At 39.1% G+C, this 19,079-nt stretch overlaps 1 protein-coding gene across 34 annotated transcripts in view; it reads left to right on the top strand.

Moving 5' to 3' along the window:
• The window catches only part of NRXN1 (neurexin 1), a 1,087,847-nt gene that overhangs the window by 645,145 nt on the left and 423,623 nt on the right, over positions 1-19,079 (top strand). The window contains exon 1 of one of the 34 annotated variants that reach the window (XM_079110055.1): positions 12,671-13,680. The exons of 30 other annotated variants lie outside the window; for them this stretch is intronic. In XM_079110055.1, coding sequence (XP_078966181.1) covers positions 13,428-13,680 — 253 coding nt within the window. In that variant the 5' untranslated portion in view covers positions 12,671-13,427. Of the gene's footprint in view, positions 1-12,670; positions 13,681-19,079 lie in introns of those variants that run through there. 3 more of the 34 variants (XM_079110054.1, XM_079110053.1, XM_079110052.1) reach the window with 3 other exon arrangements.

The raw sequence follows: 19,079 nt of genomic DNA on the forward strand, positions 1-19,079 counted from the left end.
TGCCTGGGAGCACAGGTTGACTGACTCACCCATCTGAGTAATCATCCTTCCAAGAATTCAGTTATATCTATTAGGTGTCTCTTTAGCTTCCAAAACCTGAGGACCTGAATTACATTGGATTAAACAGATAGTTTATTTTTTTCAAATTTAATAGGCCCAAATAGATGATGCAGGCCTGGTGTAACTATGAAAGAAGACATAAAACATTAGTTTCTTTCCTGCTTCTCCATCCTTGATGTGTGGATTTGACCCCATGCTATTAGGATGAGTGTTGCCCATAGGCATTATCATCACATTTGGGGCCCAAGGAATGAGGTTTCAGAAAAAGCTGAAGGGACATGCTATCTAAATCTGCCTAAAAAAAAAAAAAAAACTGAAAAAAGAAACAAAAACCACAAAATCCTTTTTTTCATAAATGTATTTTTTTAGATGTCAATAGATCTTTATTTTATTCATTTATTTATGTGTGGTGCTGAAAATTGAACCCAGTGCCTCACAAATGCTAGGCAAGCGCTCTACCACTGAGCCCTAATCCCAGCCCCCAAATCCCTTTCATAATGACTTCCATTTACATTTCCTCAAGAATAACTGAGAAACCTGACTGTAAGGAAGTCTGGGAAAGCCTGTGCTTTTTTGCCGAGTGTTGGGGGTATTGCCACTCTGTGTATTCCATCCCCCCACACCAAAATTGGACCCACCTGCCAGAGAGAAGGCAGCTTAGATATTTAATACACTGATAGATGTACTCTGTGACAACAGTTTTTCTTGGCTGATAGTTTTTTCTAATAAGCAAAGGACAGGGTTGCTCAGAAAATAACACAATTGGGCAGTCACTGATTTTAAAAATGAAACTTGATGTTCCTATGTAGATACTACTTAGTAAGTCATGGCAAAGTATTGATTTCTTTAATTTTGGATTTAAATTTCATTCCTAATCAGGTCTTTCTTATACTTCCTTATCTCAGAAATCTCAACTTATTTTTTATTGCCTGATCTATCAGCAACCCAACTCTTCTTGCTTTTTGTTGCTAATCCGCAGCCCTGGAAACTCAGTGGATTCAAACTGCTGTTACCCAATTAATCTATTATTATTTATTATCAGATTGAGGAATTTCGTTTGGGTGAAAGTAACATTATCTCTCCATATCCCATTTATCTCAGCCATACTGAATAACTTCAACCTTCTACTAAGGTTATTTGATTGTAATGGTCAAGTTTTATTCAGCATGGTTATAAATCTGTATGCATTTAATTTGTTGAGTTTTTGTAGATAGTTCCCTATTCCATTTAATCTTCATAAATATCTCCTGGTTTATACAGTAGATTGTTTTGCCATATTTAGAAAATACTACTCAGTTATATGTAAAACAGAAAATGTCTGCTATGTTAATATACTTGTTTTCCTGTTCTTAATCTCTCTATAGGATATGGAGTTCAAAAATGGCTTAGCATCAGTATTTTGACAAACTGGATCAAAAGAAAATTAAAATAATATCTGGAGCTTTGTCCACTAATCACCTACTGTTAACCTCAAATATGTGTTAACAGTGGGAGGGGTGAGATTGCAGCAGATAAAACTGAGCAACCAAGGAATATGTTGAAATAAATTATAAGGTTTTGTCACAAAAACCTGTGATTTAGCTATGAAGAATTTTTTTGTTCTTAAGTGCATGACATGACAGTTTTACCACACAAAAACTGTGCAACTTCCTTAAACATAACTCATATACGCATTTAGCCTTTACGAAATGGACTATAAAAATAGGCTCATGATTTTCCTTCCCCATCTTTGCACACATAACTTTTATTTGCCTTTATTGTGTATGTTTTACTCCTCCGTGAATGTAAATACATTCTCCCATGCCCATTGCAGAGCATGGTTTTCTGCCACACATTTTCTTAAATCTGAATTTATTACTGATTGATAGCAATGGTTAACACTTGGTGGACCTAAAAGGTAAAGCAAACATTTGCTGAAATTTATAAAGTCTTCAATTTTCTAATGCTAGCAAATAGGAGCTGCTTCAAAATAAAAATTGCCTATATTTTTCCTTCAAAAAACAAAGAAGAAAAAACCCTCACATATCAGTTCAAATTCATTTTTACTAATTATCTTTCTCTTCTGGAGCAGCTTCAATGTTTCCCATGCTGTAAAAAATAGCGCAAATCATTCCAATGTAAAGGAGGTGTATTTTTAATTTATTTATGTTTGTTTTTTTCGGTCTTCTTTCCACTGATTGGCTGAAAAGGTATGTTTTGGGGAGTCTCTTCCAGTGTTTCTAGAGGCTGTTTATGTAAATTGAAAAAAAAATCAGTATTACTTGAAAAAATAACTAAAACTTTGATTTAACAGTACAAAAGAGGGTACTGTCTAATCCCTCAAGTAGGAAATTGCTTTTCTTCATGATCCATTGCTTTCATACTGTTTCTGGCTGCTACTGCTGAAGAAGAAAAGACCCACCTTTACTCTTCCTTTACCATGTCTGTTTTCTTGCCTCTGCAGAATTTGGCAGTAAATAATAGTTTAAATGAGTTAATTTAAATAATAATAGTAAAATGAATGAATGATAAGATCTTCAAATCTCAATTGGACAAGTGTGATTACAAAGTAGAGAGAGATTTGTAAGGGAAACTGAAATGAGGAATTAAGAACTTGGCATAGTGTAGCAATGAGGCTGGGATTTATTTGTTGCTCTTCTATATACTACTGTAAATGTTAGCCAGAATAGGGCAATGCATGCTTCAAAACTGATAATTTTCTGAAAGAGGGAGGTTTTTCTTCAAGATGCTTTGAATTTCGTCTCTGACAAAGGGTATATCAAAATATTGCTAACATGAAGGGATACTGATTGGGCTTGTTTGCAATTGATCTTCCCTTGACTATGAAAGTAAACTGTTTTAATCTCTAAGTTTATGTTTGCTACACTTGTACAAGCATTGCTTTTAAAGCAAACTGCTGTGAATTGAACTAAAACATTTCCATTCTCAATGTTTAACTCTTAAATTGTACTCAGGCATGAGATTTTACAGTACACAAAAATTAAAAGTTTTCCTCCTTTTAAAAACGAGAACAGCACATCCAGTTTTAATTATTTAAGAGGAATGGTAAAATAGACATTAATTTCATCTATTTGTATTAAAATATTCTCAAAGCCTAGCAATGTTTCTTGTATCTCTTTGATTAGGTGCCTAAAATTATCTGAAGGTAAACGAGTTCATTTGAAAATAATATGAGGCAATCATCAAGTATGCTTTCAAAAAATCATCAACTATGCTTTGTTTTAATACCTATCTTGTGTTAAACATTGAAGACCACACCATATGCCTAATGAAAGCTTCATTAGGAAGACATTAGTAAATTAATTCCACTCGCTGTGTGGTTTATTTTATTTAGAATGCAATAAGGTAAGTTCATTACTTTGCAGGCGTAATGTTTCCTACTGTACCTCAACATAGCCAGGAACAATTCCGCAGAGGTCTGTGGATCTACTAACACCTGTCAAGATAAACACACAGTTCTCTGGGGGAATCATCTCAGCAATAGAACAGAGAAAATGTGAGGGAAAGTAATTCTTTCACAAAAGGAAAAGCAGACAGTTTTAAAAAAATAACAACATTGATTAATGATTTTTCAAAATGCCGCAGAGGTCATATATTTCTTATACGATATCAAAAAAAATCTCCTATCTCTTAAAAATAAATGAGCATTTACTGCTCATTTTGAAATAAATATTGTAAACGATTTGAACTATGTGAAATGCTTATGCAATTTGCATTGAGCCACTAAAAATTTCTCATCTCCTATGGCTATTCTTACCTCATCCATCCCAGAGCAAATATATTAGATTCTAAGTCTTGCAATGGCCAAATTATTTGAATGTCTATAGAGATGACCACGAGAGTATTTCTATTATAAACCCTGATAGCCAAGGGTTTATAAGTTGGCTATAAATGTGTGCTTTGTAATTCAACTTGGCAACAAGCATCTTAGTTTGGTGGTATCTGCCCCCCACAAAGTGTAAGAAATAAAGATACCTGTTTATAACATAAGTAGGAAAATTTAACGACAGATTTTATTCTTCTTTATAACCACTTAACTCAGTATTCAAATTAAAATTCAGCCTAAGCTTTCAAATATATTTTAGGCAATGAGAAGGGCTTATTGAAAACCTGTATGGATAAATTAAAAAGGATTTATTTACTTCTTCTGTTGGATTTGGTCATTTTAAACTCCTAAATATAAAAATAGATTTTACTGGTTGCTTTAATACTTCATTTACTCATTCAGCACAATAGTAATGTGAACACAGTTACATGTCATAAGTATTTTTTAGATGTTTGTGATAGCGTATTGAACAAATAGCAAGCAACTTAGAAGAGTTCAGAAATTTTTCCAACAGAGAAATATGTATTAAAATTTGATAGTATAATGAATGGAATATTAATAGAGGAGAGAGTAGTTTTTACAGAAGGAATAGCATGGGCAATGGCAAAGTTAAAAAACCAAAAGAAGCATAGTATATTCTAGGGTGGTGAGAAATTCATGTCCCTGGAGCAGGGGTGACTATGGGGAAAGCTGCATAAATTGAGCTAGATGGGAGATAAGAGGCAACATGGAGGTAAATTTTGATGTGCTGAAAAAACATGCTATGGAATTGAACCTTCCTTGGAAAAGAGATCTTTATAGTAGAAGAGTCATACCAACTTAACTACAGGAGTAATATCTAAATATCACTGTGACAAAATGTGTTATTTAATATATATGTAATCTAATAAATCCTAAATTGGATGGGGATTGGATTATGGATCCCAAATAAAGCTATTTAAGATTCCATCCAAATTGCAGGACTGAATTCCTTTCAGTGCATTCCAATGGTAATATAGGCTCCGGAACATAAATTCTTGAAGATAGATCAAATTGGTTTATGCTCTAAGTGTTTGGGCATTCAGGAAATTAAACATATGTTATGTACATGATTTCTGGGTCCTGATTTTAATATCTGTATTTACTAGAGAATTTTTAAATTATGTTTTAGTTTTAGCATCACTCTAACTTGTCTCATAGTTGTCCAATTCTGATTCCATTCTCAACAATCTCACATTTCTTTCTTCTGTGGTGCCGGATGTTTATGATGGACTGTGCTGTGCAATGCGGTGGACAGACCTCAGGTTGTCAGTTTATGCCATTGATCTTTCCTGTAGCTGATGCTAGTCAGACTGGAGGTCTGATTGCCAGGATTCGTAGGGACGTTTTCCTTCCTTCCTTCTTTTTTTCCCTTTCTTCCCTCTCTCTTTTCTTCCCCCTCTCTCTTCCTTCCTTTTTCCCTGCCACATTCCCTCCCTCTCCTCTCTTGTTCTCTTTCTTTCCTTCATTATGATGGTTGATTATTTTGATAAGCAATAGTAGGTTTTATTTGAAAACAAGTATTATCGTAAGTTTTGATTTATTTTCTTCCTGCTATAAAAAAAGAAAAATGAAGAAAGATTAAACCTCATAAAGAACAAAGTTGCTAAGTACAGATTATACAGGCCATATTCTATTATATAGGTACTATTCTATTCTAAATGCTTTACATTTGCTAACTCATTTAATTCACACACAGACTCTACAGTTAATGGCCCCTTTTATAGATGGGAAAATTGTGTCTAAATAACCTGCCCAAGGCTACGTAGCTATAAGTTAGTAGAAGCAGAACTGAGCCCTCGTGTGATATCTCATTTTCTGCCCTTAGCCACTAGTGATGCTAGCCAAGGAAGAGCTCAAATATCAAGAGGGGAAAGAAGACAGGGTTTTTCCAATTAGAATAAAGGGAATTTATAGTTTTGTGGTAGGAAATGAGGTCAAATAGGTTTATGTGATAGACCTTTGGAAGTCTTCAGAGTTAAATCTAAGGGAGAGAAATGGGAATGACACTATTGCATATGCTTAGGGTACAATGTCTTGACTGGTGTTTTATAGGATCAGCTAAAAGGAAGTGAGGTCATTGGTAAGTAACTTAATGAGACGCTCACCATATGTTCAGTACCAAAAGTTGTGTCAAGGACCTTGACATACTGACAGAGCAGTGGTTTTCAAAGTCTTCTTCCCCTGGGCTAGCAATTCAGCATCTTCTGGGAACTTGTTAGAAATGTAAATTATGAGGGTGTCCAAAGATCAAGGGGATGGAAAGCAAAGTGATCTCTGATTTAACAGACCTTCCAATAGTTCCCTGGCACACTAAATTTTGAACATCCCAGATTTAGACAAACAGAGGCTGGACTAATAAATTGTCCAGGAGGTGGGTGAATTTGCCTGTAGACTGAGCAGGGAGAGCGTAAAATATGGCTAAATTAAAAACCACATCACAACTCATTTTCTTCATTCCCTTATCATCTAGCTACAATGTGTACATATGAATAAGGGATAAGAACATATTTATGAAGTACTTAATATATCTTAGAAACTTCTAAATCCATTATATAGGGAGTTGATTATTTTACAGATGAGGAAACTGGGGCAAGGAACCATTAAACCCAATGTCACATCAGTAATAACAGCAGAACTTTACATGCAGTTCTATTATCTTGAGGAAACACACATTAAAATTGCATGGAGCTGTGGAAGAGTTTGTCAACAACTCAAGTTTGTTGAAAACAATAATAATAAATAATATACAGTGACAGTGATTGAAAAAATGGCATATAAATAATGGTCGATGCCAAGTAATGCCCACAATACTTAAAGACACCATTATAGCGAACTCTCTGTGACTCTGCCTTGGTGCTTTAGGCACCATGTTTTAGCATGATGTCACATGTTTATTAAATAATACTAAAGAAGGCTAGATCATAAAATACTCAAGCCCCAAACACAACTAACCTTGACTTGAATAAATTGATTCATGTTTTACAAGTCAAACTGCATGTCCAGACTTTAATTAAGTGAGTGAATTGGGCATCATGTTGGCTCCTATTGGGTCCCCACCTCGATTTATATCAGTGTGGAGGCTCTAAGTAATAGCCAAATTGACCGAATTCACTAATCTATATCTCTGACTGCTTTGTGGGTGGCGGGAGATGAAAGCGCACTTCTAGATGCATAAACACATCAAAACCATGTCATAAATAAACTCAACTTTTCTGTAATGTGAGTTTGTCATCTGAATAATAAAGGGATTGCACTATGTCTTCAAACATTCTTTTAGCTCTAGCATTTTTTTCTCTCTCTCAATGTTCTTACCCTTCTGATCTTTTGTCAGTATATACTTAGGGATCTACAGTAACACAGAGAGGGGACAGGATCAGGGTTTAGCTTTACAACTTCCACAGATCAAATCCTCTTTGGAGTCTCTACCCCTTCACTCTCCCAGTTGGAACTCAGAAATACAGGTAGATGGATATGTGGGGTCTGCTTGTCTTGTCTTTATGCTGATATCAGTAGAAATATAAAATGCAAGACTGACACTCTCCTCATTTTTAATTTTTAAAAGATTAGTGCTGCCTGTGGGTTTTAATATACTTCCCCTCTGCTACTTTTAGTGTCTACCTTTCTATTTAGAAAGCTTAATACTGAGCTGTAAGGATTTTCAATTAAGCTAAGGAAAAACATTAAAAGGTTGAAAGTGTCCATCTGACAACCATTCTATTTCTTGAGATGGAAGGAATGATTCTGGAATATGAGAAAACAATGTGAATGTATGCTTCAAATTATTCCATTTCTCCCCAAATTACACCTTCCACTCCCCTCCTCTGTCTCCCTCTGTTCCTTTTGTTTCACCCCTCAATTTGCAAACCCATCTTCCATCCTTAACACCTTTGTCCAACCTATTCTACCTCTCTGTCCTTGTGGGTCATTAATCATCATCTGTGACTCAGTTTGGGCAGTTTTGTTCCCAAAACTAGTAGATTCTTCTAAGTAGTTCTAAATAGCCACAGTTGTTAGAGGCAACTAAAGGTTATCTGTTCCTCTAAGAGTTTTCACCAGTGCAGGTGACAATGCATACAAGATCAGATGAACTTCTGCTCCAGAAACATTTGTCCATTAGTAGGCACAAAATTTTATAGCCTGTTCTGGAGGCTTAAAGAAGTTCTAGCATTTTTTTTTTTTTTTTTTTTCTTTTAGGAGCCTGAAAACTGTCTTGCAAAAAAAAAAAAAAAGTTTTTCCTGAAGTAAATATGACAAGATTTTAGTCACAACATCCAGTTTACCTTCTCTCAGAATTAGGTGACTATAAATTGTTAGAAATCAACAGTAGTACCTACCTCATATCGTTTTGGCCAATTATACATCATGCATATTAATGATTTCAATAAGAATAAGCCACTTCTAACCTCCCAATAATTGACAAGACCTTAATTTCCCCAATGATAACCTATTTCCAATATATATTCTAATGAATGAGCAAAGCCACATCATAACTGAGATGGTGATAGCCCCTAGAAGCCACCTCTGGCTTCTGTCATTCTGGCTCAGCTGTTGGGACATAAATTCCTGATGAAGACCTGGGTGCACCTATACTGCTCAGGAGTATGAGGCAGAATGATCACCTGAGCTTAGGTGTTTGAGGTCAGTCTCAGTAACATAGGGAGATATTCTGCTTCTTAAGTAAAAGGAAAAAAAAAAGGAAAAGGAAAGAAAATACAAGAAAAAGGAAGAAAAATTCTGATGAAGTTGCATATTCTTGTGGAGTACAGAACAACACATTCATATCACATTGTCTAAGCTGAAATGTTTGGAGTAAATTACAGGTAGCCTAATATTATGTTTCCTCCAATAAATTGTTGGCTTATTTAAGAGCAGTTTTTCAGGTGCTGCCTTAATTTTCCTTAGACAATGAAATTTGAAACTCAAGGACTGACCAGCTAAAGAAACACAAATTATAAAGTAAGCACAAGTTTTATTTGCTTCACCCAGATTAGGCATGTGTTGGGCCATAAAACTTTTCTCCACTATCTGGACAGAGAATTGCTCCTTGTTCCCTAAAATTACTACCATTTATAACAAATATTGCAGCACCAGCAGCACTGCAGCCACCCCAGAACCTCCTAAGCTTTGCGAAGGTGCCCTAGACATCTGCCTGAAAGACTGAAGCTACAATTTCTTCTTCAAGGCAGCCATAAATATTTCTTCTTGAGCTCTTGAGAATTCAGTAAAACTAAGATTTCTAGCCTATCCTTTCCCTAACCCTTCCTTTATCTCCCAAGGCCCCAGACAGAAAAAAGACAGGAGGGAAAAGGGAAAGACAGAGGAATTAATCTGATACAACTTTCCTATGTACATATATGTGTACACCACAGTGAATCTCACCATCACGTATATCCACACAACTGGGGTCCTAATTAGTGTAAGTTATATTCCATGCTTGTATAATTATATCAGAATGGACTCTACTGTCATGTAGAACTAAAAAGAACCAGTAAGTTAAAAAAAAAAAAAAAAAAAAAAAGGTAGGAGGCAAGCCTCTTCTGCACTGCATTCTCTTGGAAAAAGTTCACCAGTACTTTCCATACCTATTCTATTCATGTGGACTCAAATTTATACAGATCACTGTCCAAAGACCCTTCCGCATCATTTTCCAGTAATCAAGATAATAACAAATACAGTTGATCTTCTTTATTCATAGATATGAATTCACCTCCTCTCCTCACTGAAATTTATTCATAACCCCCAAATTAATACCTGTGGCACTTTGGCAGTCATTAGCAGTCATGCAGAGAATGGTGAAAAAGTTGAGTTCCTGACACACCTTCCCAGCTGAGATTGAACAAGGTGATGCTCTGCCTTCTTGTCTTGGCTCTCACACTAAAAACAAGTGCCCTATTTGCAGTTTCTTTATTTCCATGCTTTTTACATTTCTATGATTTTTGTTAGTGATTTTGCTGTTTTAAATAGCACCCAAGCATAATGCTGAAGTGCTGTCTTAATGTTGGTAAGTACAAGAAGACTGTGATGTGCCTTACAGAGAAAACATGTGCTGGATAAAATTCATCCAGCCATAAGCTAAAGTGCTGCTGGTCATGATTTTAATGTTAATGAAGCCACAATACATTAAATAAGGTCTCTTGGAACACAAAGAAAATAAAGTTATACATTAGTCAGCTGACCAAAATGTGTGACCAGAGAAGCACAGGAACCTAACCCTGTATTTCTCCCTAGGAACAATAGTTCAATATTTGCTAATTCATTGTTCACAGTGACTTTATAGACCACAACCACTGAGAATAATGAGAATTGACTGTATGAACTGAGATCAACTTATGTTTCACATATGCTGGGCACTAGAGGGAGTACAAATGAAGACTTGATTCCTGTCCCTCTCAGGAATCTGCCACCTAGTTGGGAAAGGAAGTATACATTAACACCATACATTAGGGTACTGGTGAACAATGTGATGCTTCACGTCTTACAGACAGAAGAGAACCCGAATGTATTGTGCATGCTAATCAGCTCAAATACACTATATCTATATGAGAGGAGACATGTGATGCCCTAATTGTAGGGAGCATTTGATATTTTTTAAGGTAACATTAAATATTGCATTATATCCTTCCTGCCCCGTGGGATTGTTAGGAAAGATGGGAACATGACTATTTTATAACGGAAGCTGTGGAGCCTCAGGGAGAGGCTAAGTAACTAATGTGACATAAACAGTAAATGGTGTGCCAACAATGCATCACAGGTCTCCTAACTCCTAATCCAGTGCTCTTTCTACACTCATGCTGTGAAATGTGAAACTCAGAATAGGGACTGATAGTCTTAAAAACATACTGTGAAGATGATTCTCCTTTTGAAGCTCTACTTGATATCTTAAAAATAAACACAACTCTTACTAGTGGATGAAAATGTATATATTACAACAATACCAAAATGAAGAGGAAATGGCCTGGGGGCAAGGGCACAAACAGCAATCAGCGGAAGATGCTGGATTTGTGTTCTATTGATTTCTGAGCTACTGCAGGAGGGTAAGAGATGTGCCTTTTTTTTCTTTTTTTTTTTTGGTAGCAGTCTTGGGGATTGACCCCCAAGTCACTCCACCACTGAGCTACATCTGCAGCCCTTTGTGTGTGTGTGTGTGTGTGTGTGTGTGTGTGTGTGTTGAGAAAGGTCTCCCTAAGTTGCTGAGGCTAGCCTCAAACTTGGGCTCCTCCTGTCTCAGCCTCCTGAGTCAGTGGGATTATAGGCACGTGCCACCATGCCCAGCAATATACCTTTAAAAAAATAGATTGAAACACCTTCTCTAACAAGGCTAAACAGTTTCAATTAATAAACTGTTGAGGAAATATTATTTAGTAAAATCAAATAAGCTTTTGACAAGAACGTGATATGTTGGATTGTTCCAGATTTGATTTGGAGGTACCTGGGCACTGTTTAAATAGTGGTCATCAAAGTGACATGGTTGGCTTTTTGAAGGGACTAGTAAGAAGCAGAAGCACACAAGTTCAAATGGCCACTCAGAGGAGTAGCTGATTTAAATCAAATCCTCCAAGAATTCTTTTTCTTTTTTTCAATGTAGGACTTTATATTTGTTTATATTTGATTGTAAGAAGCCTGGAAAAGGTTGTGTGTGCTCATAATTTTTTTGCTTTGTCTTTATAATAAAGACCACAAATGTCCAGTCACTAGATATTTCATCATTTTGTCCTGGGGAATGTTTCAATCATCATCTCAATTCTGAATTCGGACTTGCCCAATCTACTTGCATTGCTTGAGTTCTACCCTGAGGTGTGTGGTAGCTTGACTGGACATTTACCTAGGACACACAAGCTTCTAGTTTAAAATGTTGTGTTTCACCAACAGAATATAAATTCCCTTGGGCACTCCAGAGTTATAAATTTAGTTCCCTGAGCTATTTTCCTTATGAGACAAGATGAGAGAAAGGCCGAAAAAGATCATCACAGCAGGGTATCTATAGAGATCTTTGGAATTCTTAACTATCTCAAATCTATTAACCGATATACAAGCAATTTCAATCATAGCATTTCTCTCTCTGCTGTTTCCTCTTCTTCCTTTCTTTCCATTCTCCCTCTTTCTACCTCTTCTCCAGCTTCCAAATTTACTCACCCTTTTCCCTCCTTGTGAGTTTTGGTCCCCTGAACTTTTCACTGCCTTCTATGAGTTATAATATTGTAGTGAGAAGGAAGACTCTTTGTTATGAGTCGTGTGTGTAATTAACGGATCATTAGAATCGATGCTTGAGTAGATGGTGTCAAGCCATATTTAGCAGTTTGGGTTTGAACACCTGGTAAACTAAGTTTGGTCCAATAAAAAGAGCCGAATTCTTTCCCTTTTAAGAGCTCTCAAGACACTGGTTACATCTAAACCATAGGGGTAGGGGAAGGGTGCCGTTTGCCATTGTAATTCAGACGGAGGGATCACCTGGCGGAGGAGGGAGAGTTGCTTTTTAGGTGTTTCCCGCAGCGCCATACACGTGTCCTTTTGATGTGTGGAGAATGCGAGGGAGAGGCAAAGCAGGGCGATTTTTGTGGGAAGCTAGACCAGCCTCCCTCGTTACTTAGGCTCGTCCTCTGCATTGCATCCGAGCTTCAGTGATTTGCTGTTTGGAGACTGCAGATTTGCATAGAGCCCCTTGCTTCGCCAGCGTGTGTGGTTTTTCTTTTCTTTTTCTTTTCTTTCTTTTCCCTCCCTTCTTTTTTTTTTTTTTTTTTTTTCCAGTTCCCCACTCCTTCGTCTGCTTCTTCTTTCCCTCAGCTCTCTTTCCCTTGTTGGAGCCCGGCATCCTTCATAAGGGTGCACTCTTCCCTCTGAACCCCTCGCCGGGCGTAAGTGTCAGGAGGCGGCGGACGCGGAGATTGCCTCGGGAGCAGGCGATGCGCGCCGCTGCTCTGCGCGCTGCCCGGGGGAGGCTGGCGCGAGCGGGCGAGCCGGCCGGGGCTGAATGGAGGGAAGGGGCGCCTCGATTCTATGGGGTCTGCTGCTCCCTTGAAAGGAGGTTGGGCCGGCGAAGTGGCCTCCCCAGTCCCCACACACAATGCTAAATGGATTTACCTAGTGGACTCGTGGTGGATGGCTGTCATGTAGAAGTGAGGACCCTCCGGGAGGAGCTTTAAACAATTTCCCGGCTCCCCACCCCCCGGCACGCACTCTCGCCCGAAACTCTTTGGGAGTATCTCTCGAGAACCTGGAGCCCTGGAAATCTGGGAGCAGCCATCCTCTCCGCGCTTGCTGTTCCCCGGGGCTGCTTTTCCGGACAAGCCCCCAGCCAGCTGCATTCGCCTCGGCTATGTTTCGGATTGTTTGGGGTGCAAGGCACGGCAGACTCCAGGACCCCGAGAAGACTGTCCGAAGGAGGGAGAGGATGGGTGCCCTGGCGCGGTGAGGTGGCCGGCCCCGCAGCCCACCCTGCGCGCCTGCTCCCCTGCGCCCTCTCCTCTCCTCACGCCCCAAACTTTGCCTCCCGCGGCGGCTGCCCCTCGGCGGGCGCCCCGCCATGTACCAGAGGATGCTCCGGTGCAGCGCCGAGCTGGGCTCGCCCGGGGGTGGCGGTAGCGGCGGCAGCGGCGCAGGGGGGCGCCTGGCCCTGCTCTGGATAGTCCCGCTCACCCTCAGCGGCCTCCTAGGAGTGGCGTGGGGGGCGTCCAGTTTGGGAGCGCACCACATCCACCATTTCCATGGCAGCAGCAAGCATCATTCAGTGCCTATTGCAATCTACAGGTCACCGGCATCCTTGCGAGGCGGACACGGTGGGTCTGCGGTGCCAAGTTCTTACGGGTTACCCCTTTGCTTTCCCCCTTCAACCCTGCACTCGCTCCTGGGCCCCTAAGGCTCAAAGAAATGGGAGCTCGAGAAAAGGGAGGTGCATTTGGGTGTGTTTGGTGGGAGCCACTTATCTCTTTGAAGACAATAGAAGGGGATGGGGAAGGCATCGCGGGTGTTTGTGGAGAGGGTGGGAGGGGCATTCCTTGTAGAGGTGCGGAAAGAGAGATGTGGGCACCTATTAAAGGACCAGTCCCGGGCGGGCCGCTGGCCCCGAGGGAAGGGGGCGTCACTCGCCAGAAGGTCACTTAGTGGCCAGATGGGGCGCCACCCTCAGCCAAGGGACTTGAGCGCCAGAGAGAAGAGGGCTCTGCAGAACCTTTTGTCTGTGCTGTGTGTGCTGCCCCACCTCCTGCCCATCTTCCCTGGCCCGGGGGATGGAGAGATTTCTGCCTGCACATTCCTCCAAAGTAAGCTCAGACTAGTCAGAGGGAAGCGGTCCCGGGACTCACTCAACAGGAGGCCAATCAGTGCTACCCCTACTCTTCACTTAATTGGAGAAGGTATCAGGATAACTGAGGCACCCTCTTCAATGCTAGCCAGCCACTACCCGGAGGTACAGAGGGGACTTCCGGACAGTGTCTTTCTTCCACCCACTGCATACATATATACATCTTTTCTTGGAGATTAGGTTGAGTTATTTTCTAAATGGAACAGAGAGAGGCTTGGCTACACAAATCCATCTCCCTGAGGATCTTGTCTGCAGGCTGCTGTAATAAGGAGGTCCTGCTTCCTCCTTCCTCAGTATATTTTCTCTCCAAGTCAAGGCTGGCTGGATTAAACCAGGGCATCTGCCTGGAGGAAGAGAAGTTAGAGCAAAGGGTCCTTTGTAAAGAGGAGAGTACAGAGAAACGCCTTGGAGGGTTACTCGGTTCCTTCTCCATAGTGAGCAACAAGGTGAACCAATTTCCTCCCATCTTTGGGTAAATGCTTATTTCAGATTCCCTGAATTGACAAAAATAAAATATCCAACGAGTTTTTTGTGAGTCTTTCCCCAATCCCAACCGTTCTTTTCGACTCAGTGTAAAATACACTCGTTTACAAAGCAGAGTGAAAGTTGTGAACAGTTTCTTGTGTCCCTTTTCCATCTTTTTTTGCAGGGCCCATTCACCTTTAAGCCTTGGTTCAGCCCTGGATCCTTTGCCCCTCTTCCATGTATTTTTCTCTTCCCTGAGCAGCTGCTGGGAAGACCTTCCACAGGACAGTCTTCTACCTGGGGCAATGTGGTTTACATATGAGAAGCATAACCCAACTAAAGAGAGGCCAAGTTGCTCTGACAACTCCTTTGGTAGTGGAAAAAGAAATCACTTCACTGAGGGTCATAGGAATTGGCTCCCTAGCTCCTTTCCTCAATTCTCTCCCAGTAATTCTCTCAAGAGTAGCTAATATGGAGACAGGAGTGATGCCCGGAACTGGGGCTTCCTAGCTGCAAGTTATCAGAGGGTCAGTCCTTCTAAAATATAGTAAGGAGTTTCTAATGCTGTCACCACTCGCTCATGGTATTCTCGGAGCTTGTTGCTCCCTTTACCTGGATGCAGTTCTCAACCACTGCCCTGCCTTTGTGCAGAACTGTGTAAGTCCTGTGGGAGGAAGGAGTGGAGGGAGGAGAGCCAGGGAGCAGGAGGGGCAGACAGAGCGTGGGTGGGTGGGTGCAGTGAGCCAGATGGGGGTAGACGAGGGGGGGGGGCGTCTAATTGTACCAGTGGGAGGCACTTGGCTAATAATCTCAAATGCACATTAACTCCCCCCACCCCTCCTCTCTTGGCTCTGCCTCTCTGCAGAGGGACTAGGCAGCTGAATGGGGAGAGTGGTTGGGAGATGGGGAGAAGACACCAAGGAGGCCCTGCGGCAGAGTCAAGCACTCCTTTCCCTTTCCCTCTGCAGCTTCTACCCCCGGCAGGCGCCGTCTGGTGGTCTTTGCAAACATTTCTTTCCCTCCAGAATACAGTGGTTATCTCCGTGTGAATGAAAAATCAGGCGCATCCATCACTGAAAAAGAGAATAGGATAGTGGAGAAAACAGTGTGGGTCGCATTTGGTATTATTCTTTTGGATCTGAGAACTTTTTTCCTTTGAAGGTGCTATCCCAGGGTCATATTTGTTTGTACAATTCCCCAGCGTCCTCACACTCACTCTTTTGAAACAGACTGCCACTCTTTCTGATTCTTTTCTCTTTTCTTTTAATCAGAAGAATAAACTTGCCTGTCAGGAGCCAAACCTCATTAGATAAAAGCCAGGTGTGAATTTTTCATGTTTCATCCCTCCCCTCCCTTGAAAAGAGGGAATTAACTCTGGCCTGAACAAATCTAGGGACATTAGAATGAAAATAAGCCTCTGAGGGTTAGGGATGGAAAGATGAGGGTGAGCTGGGAGTGTGGAGGGGCCAGAGAACAGGGCCAGCAGGGTGATGGCTTCAAAGGGACCTAATAAGAAAGAGGTGATGTTGCATTTGTTAGGTCAATAAACCTCCCTACATATTTAGCTAATTATTGGGACAAAGGGCTCACAAGGAAAGAATGTTTGAGCCTAATAGATGAGGGTGAAAGGAAAGCACAAAGGTATCTGACACTATGATAAATCTCTAGCAGATAATCTGAACAGGTAAAAATGAGGTTTACTTCAAAATTTGGGACTATCACAAATAGATATGTGTAAATGAACAAATCAACGAGCCTGTTTAAATGTGTTAGGATTTCTGAGAATCACAAGATTTTTTTTTTTTTTTCTTAATGGGGAATACATGTGTATGATTGAATGTGTAAAAGAAAAATTGTGTGGGATATATTTTTGGGGATAAAATTGAGTCTCCTATGTTTTGAAAACTGCTGGGTTGACTATCCAGGTTCATTCTTCTTCATTTTCTCATCATGCTATGCTTCATTTACACTATTATGAGGTGTCACTTACAAGGTTTGCAGGGTGCAGAGGGAGCTCATGGCTACCCCAAGCGTCTTTGTGCAAGCTGACCCAGTTGCAGAGATTTTGATGAGTTTTTTTTTAAAGTGCAGCTATATGAGAAGCAGGTTTTGAGAACACTGCAGGGCCCCACTTTATTTTGCATGCGTTTAAGAACATAAATTGTGAAACTACCTTATAATATTTTTTTTTCTAGTTAAGTAAATGTAAAACTGACTGCAAATGATAAAAAGCAAGGCTGCTTGTAATGAAAGCCAACAAAAGTCCAGAATAGACCCGTGTGCTCAGCCAGTACTGCTTTTGTGATGTACCATATGTGCGGAGCATGAAATGATGTCAGCGCAATACTCAGGTTCCCACCTCAGCTCCTGGCTTTCCTAGGTACCTGTGCTCTGCATACTTTAGAAAATTATCTTAGAGTCTCTCAATAATTTCAAGAGATAAAGGAAGGAGAAAGCCATCCTAGATCTGAGCACACCAGTGCCAGCCTTTCTCCCACAAATATGAGCTCCAGAAATTATACTGCTGTGATGAGCTTATACAATTAAAGAGTAAAAGGGATTTCCTAGAAGCAAATATTAACAGATTTTAAAAGTGTGGTTTGTATTTGAAGTTGTCCAATGCTGTTACATAAGGATAATTATGATTATATCTTGGATTTATAGCATTATTCTTTCTGAGACACTTTCAGTACACGCTGTAAACTTCGAAAGGGAGTGGTGGGTTTTGAAGGGAGTGGGAATAGTATTTTCCTTGTAGGGCTACTCAGGCATATCATACATAGGCCAAAAAATGGAGCCAGATCTCTGATCAGAGTCAAAGAGGAATTAGAATCAAAGCTACATGGCCCATAGCCCAGAGCAATTCAGGAGCTCAGAGGTTTTTAAACTACAACTGAGAGGGTCCTCTATGTGGTTTAATGGCTGATCTCTTGGAGTAGAAATCATTGCAAGGAATCTGGGACCAGAGTTTTGCTTCCAGTGTGTATTAGCCATAATACACACTGTAATGAGTGCTAGTGCCACCTTACTGGTGTTCCACAGGTCACTTCATTGATTCTGCTGAGGAGTTTTTGTTGTCCTCTTGCTTTTCTTGGAGGCAGGAAATTATTGTTGATAGGAAGATCTCTGGACTCTGGGATAGCAACCTAGAGGATTAGCAGAACCTTTCACAATATATTCTGCATTGAAGAAAAATTTAACTATTTTGGTAATTAATTCCTATGTGTGACCAGAAACATTGTCTCGACTCTGATTATTCTGCTGAAATAGGCATTGCTGTTCCACACTTCTTCTGTTAGCTTTTTGAGCAGAAATTGATATCACTTAAGGGCTGTTTTAAAAAAGATGATCTGATAATATTTCTAGAAAAAAACCTTGAAACACTCATGATCCAAATGATCCTAGCACTCCAGAGTGATTGTGGTTGCCCCAAACTTTAGTTCTTTGTTTCTTAAATTGTGTATTCATTCATTTAGTGATATATATATATATATATATATATATATATATATATATCCTATGCACATGTTTTTTTATATATATATGTTTTATATATATATGTTTATATATATGTTTTATATATATATGTTTATATATATATAAACATATGTTTATATAATTATATATTATATATATAATATATTATAATATAATATATATTATATTATAATATAATATAATATATTATAATATATATAATATAATATATATTATATTATATATAATATATGTTTATATATAAACATATGTTTATATGTTTATATATATATGTTTTATATATATATGTTTATATATATATGTTTTATATATATGTTTTTATATATATATGTTTTATATATATATGTTATATATATATGTTTATATATATATATATATATATATATCCTATGCACATGTTTTTATGTTTGTCTATCAGTTACCATGAAGAGCCAGAGGAGGCATGAGTAGGAAGAACCAATATAGCCCAGCTCCAATCATCACTTAGTTCTAAAAGTTCAAGTTATTATTAAAGTTAATCCTTAAAGATACAGATAAACGAAAACTTCTCCCTAAAAGCAGGTTGTCTCCAAACATTAAAACAAACTAACAAAAAAACTTCACCAAAGTTTATGTATATGTACTAGTCATCTGGGATTCAACATAAAAACATCAAAAGTGGTGCACTTTATATACATCACTTTTTATTATCCTTTAATATTAATGTTCCAGAAAGCACTTTTTGCGCAATTGCTTTCTTTCAAGTTGCTGCATATATTTCTTCTAAGAAAACATATAACTTATTTCTCAAAAAGAGATAAGTCTTGTTTAGCAAATCTATTTAAGATGGGTGATTCATTTATTTAAATTCAAACTAATATATAAATAATTGAGGCAGCTTGGTGTAGCAAAGATAATTCTCAGGAACATATC

Source organism: Sciurus vulgaris (genome assembly GCF_902686455.1).
Source record: "Sciurus vulgaris genome assembly, chromosome: 14".
Taxonomy (NCBI): domain Eukaryota; kingdom Metazoa; phylum Chordata; class Mammalia; order Rodentia; family Sciuridae; genus Sciurus; species Sciurus vulgaris.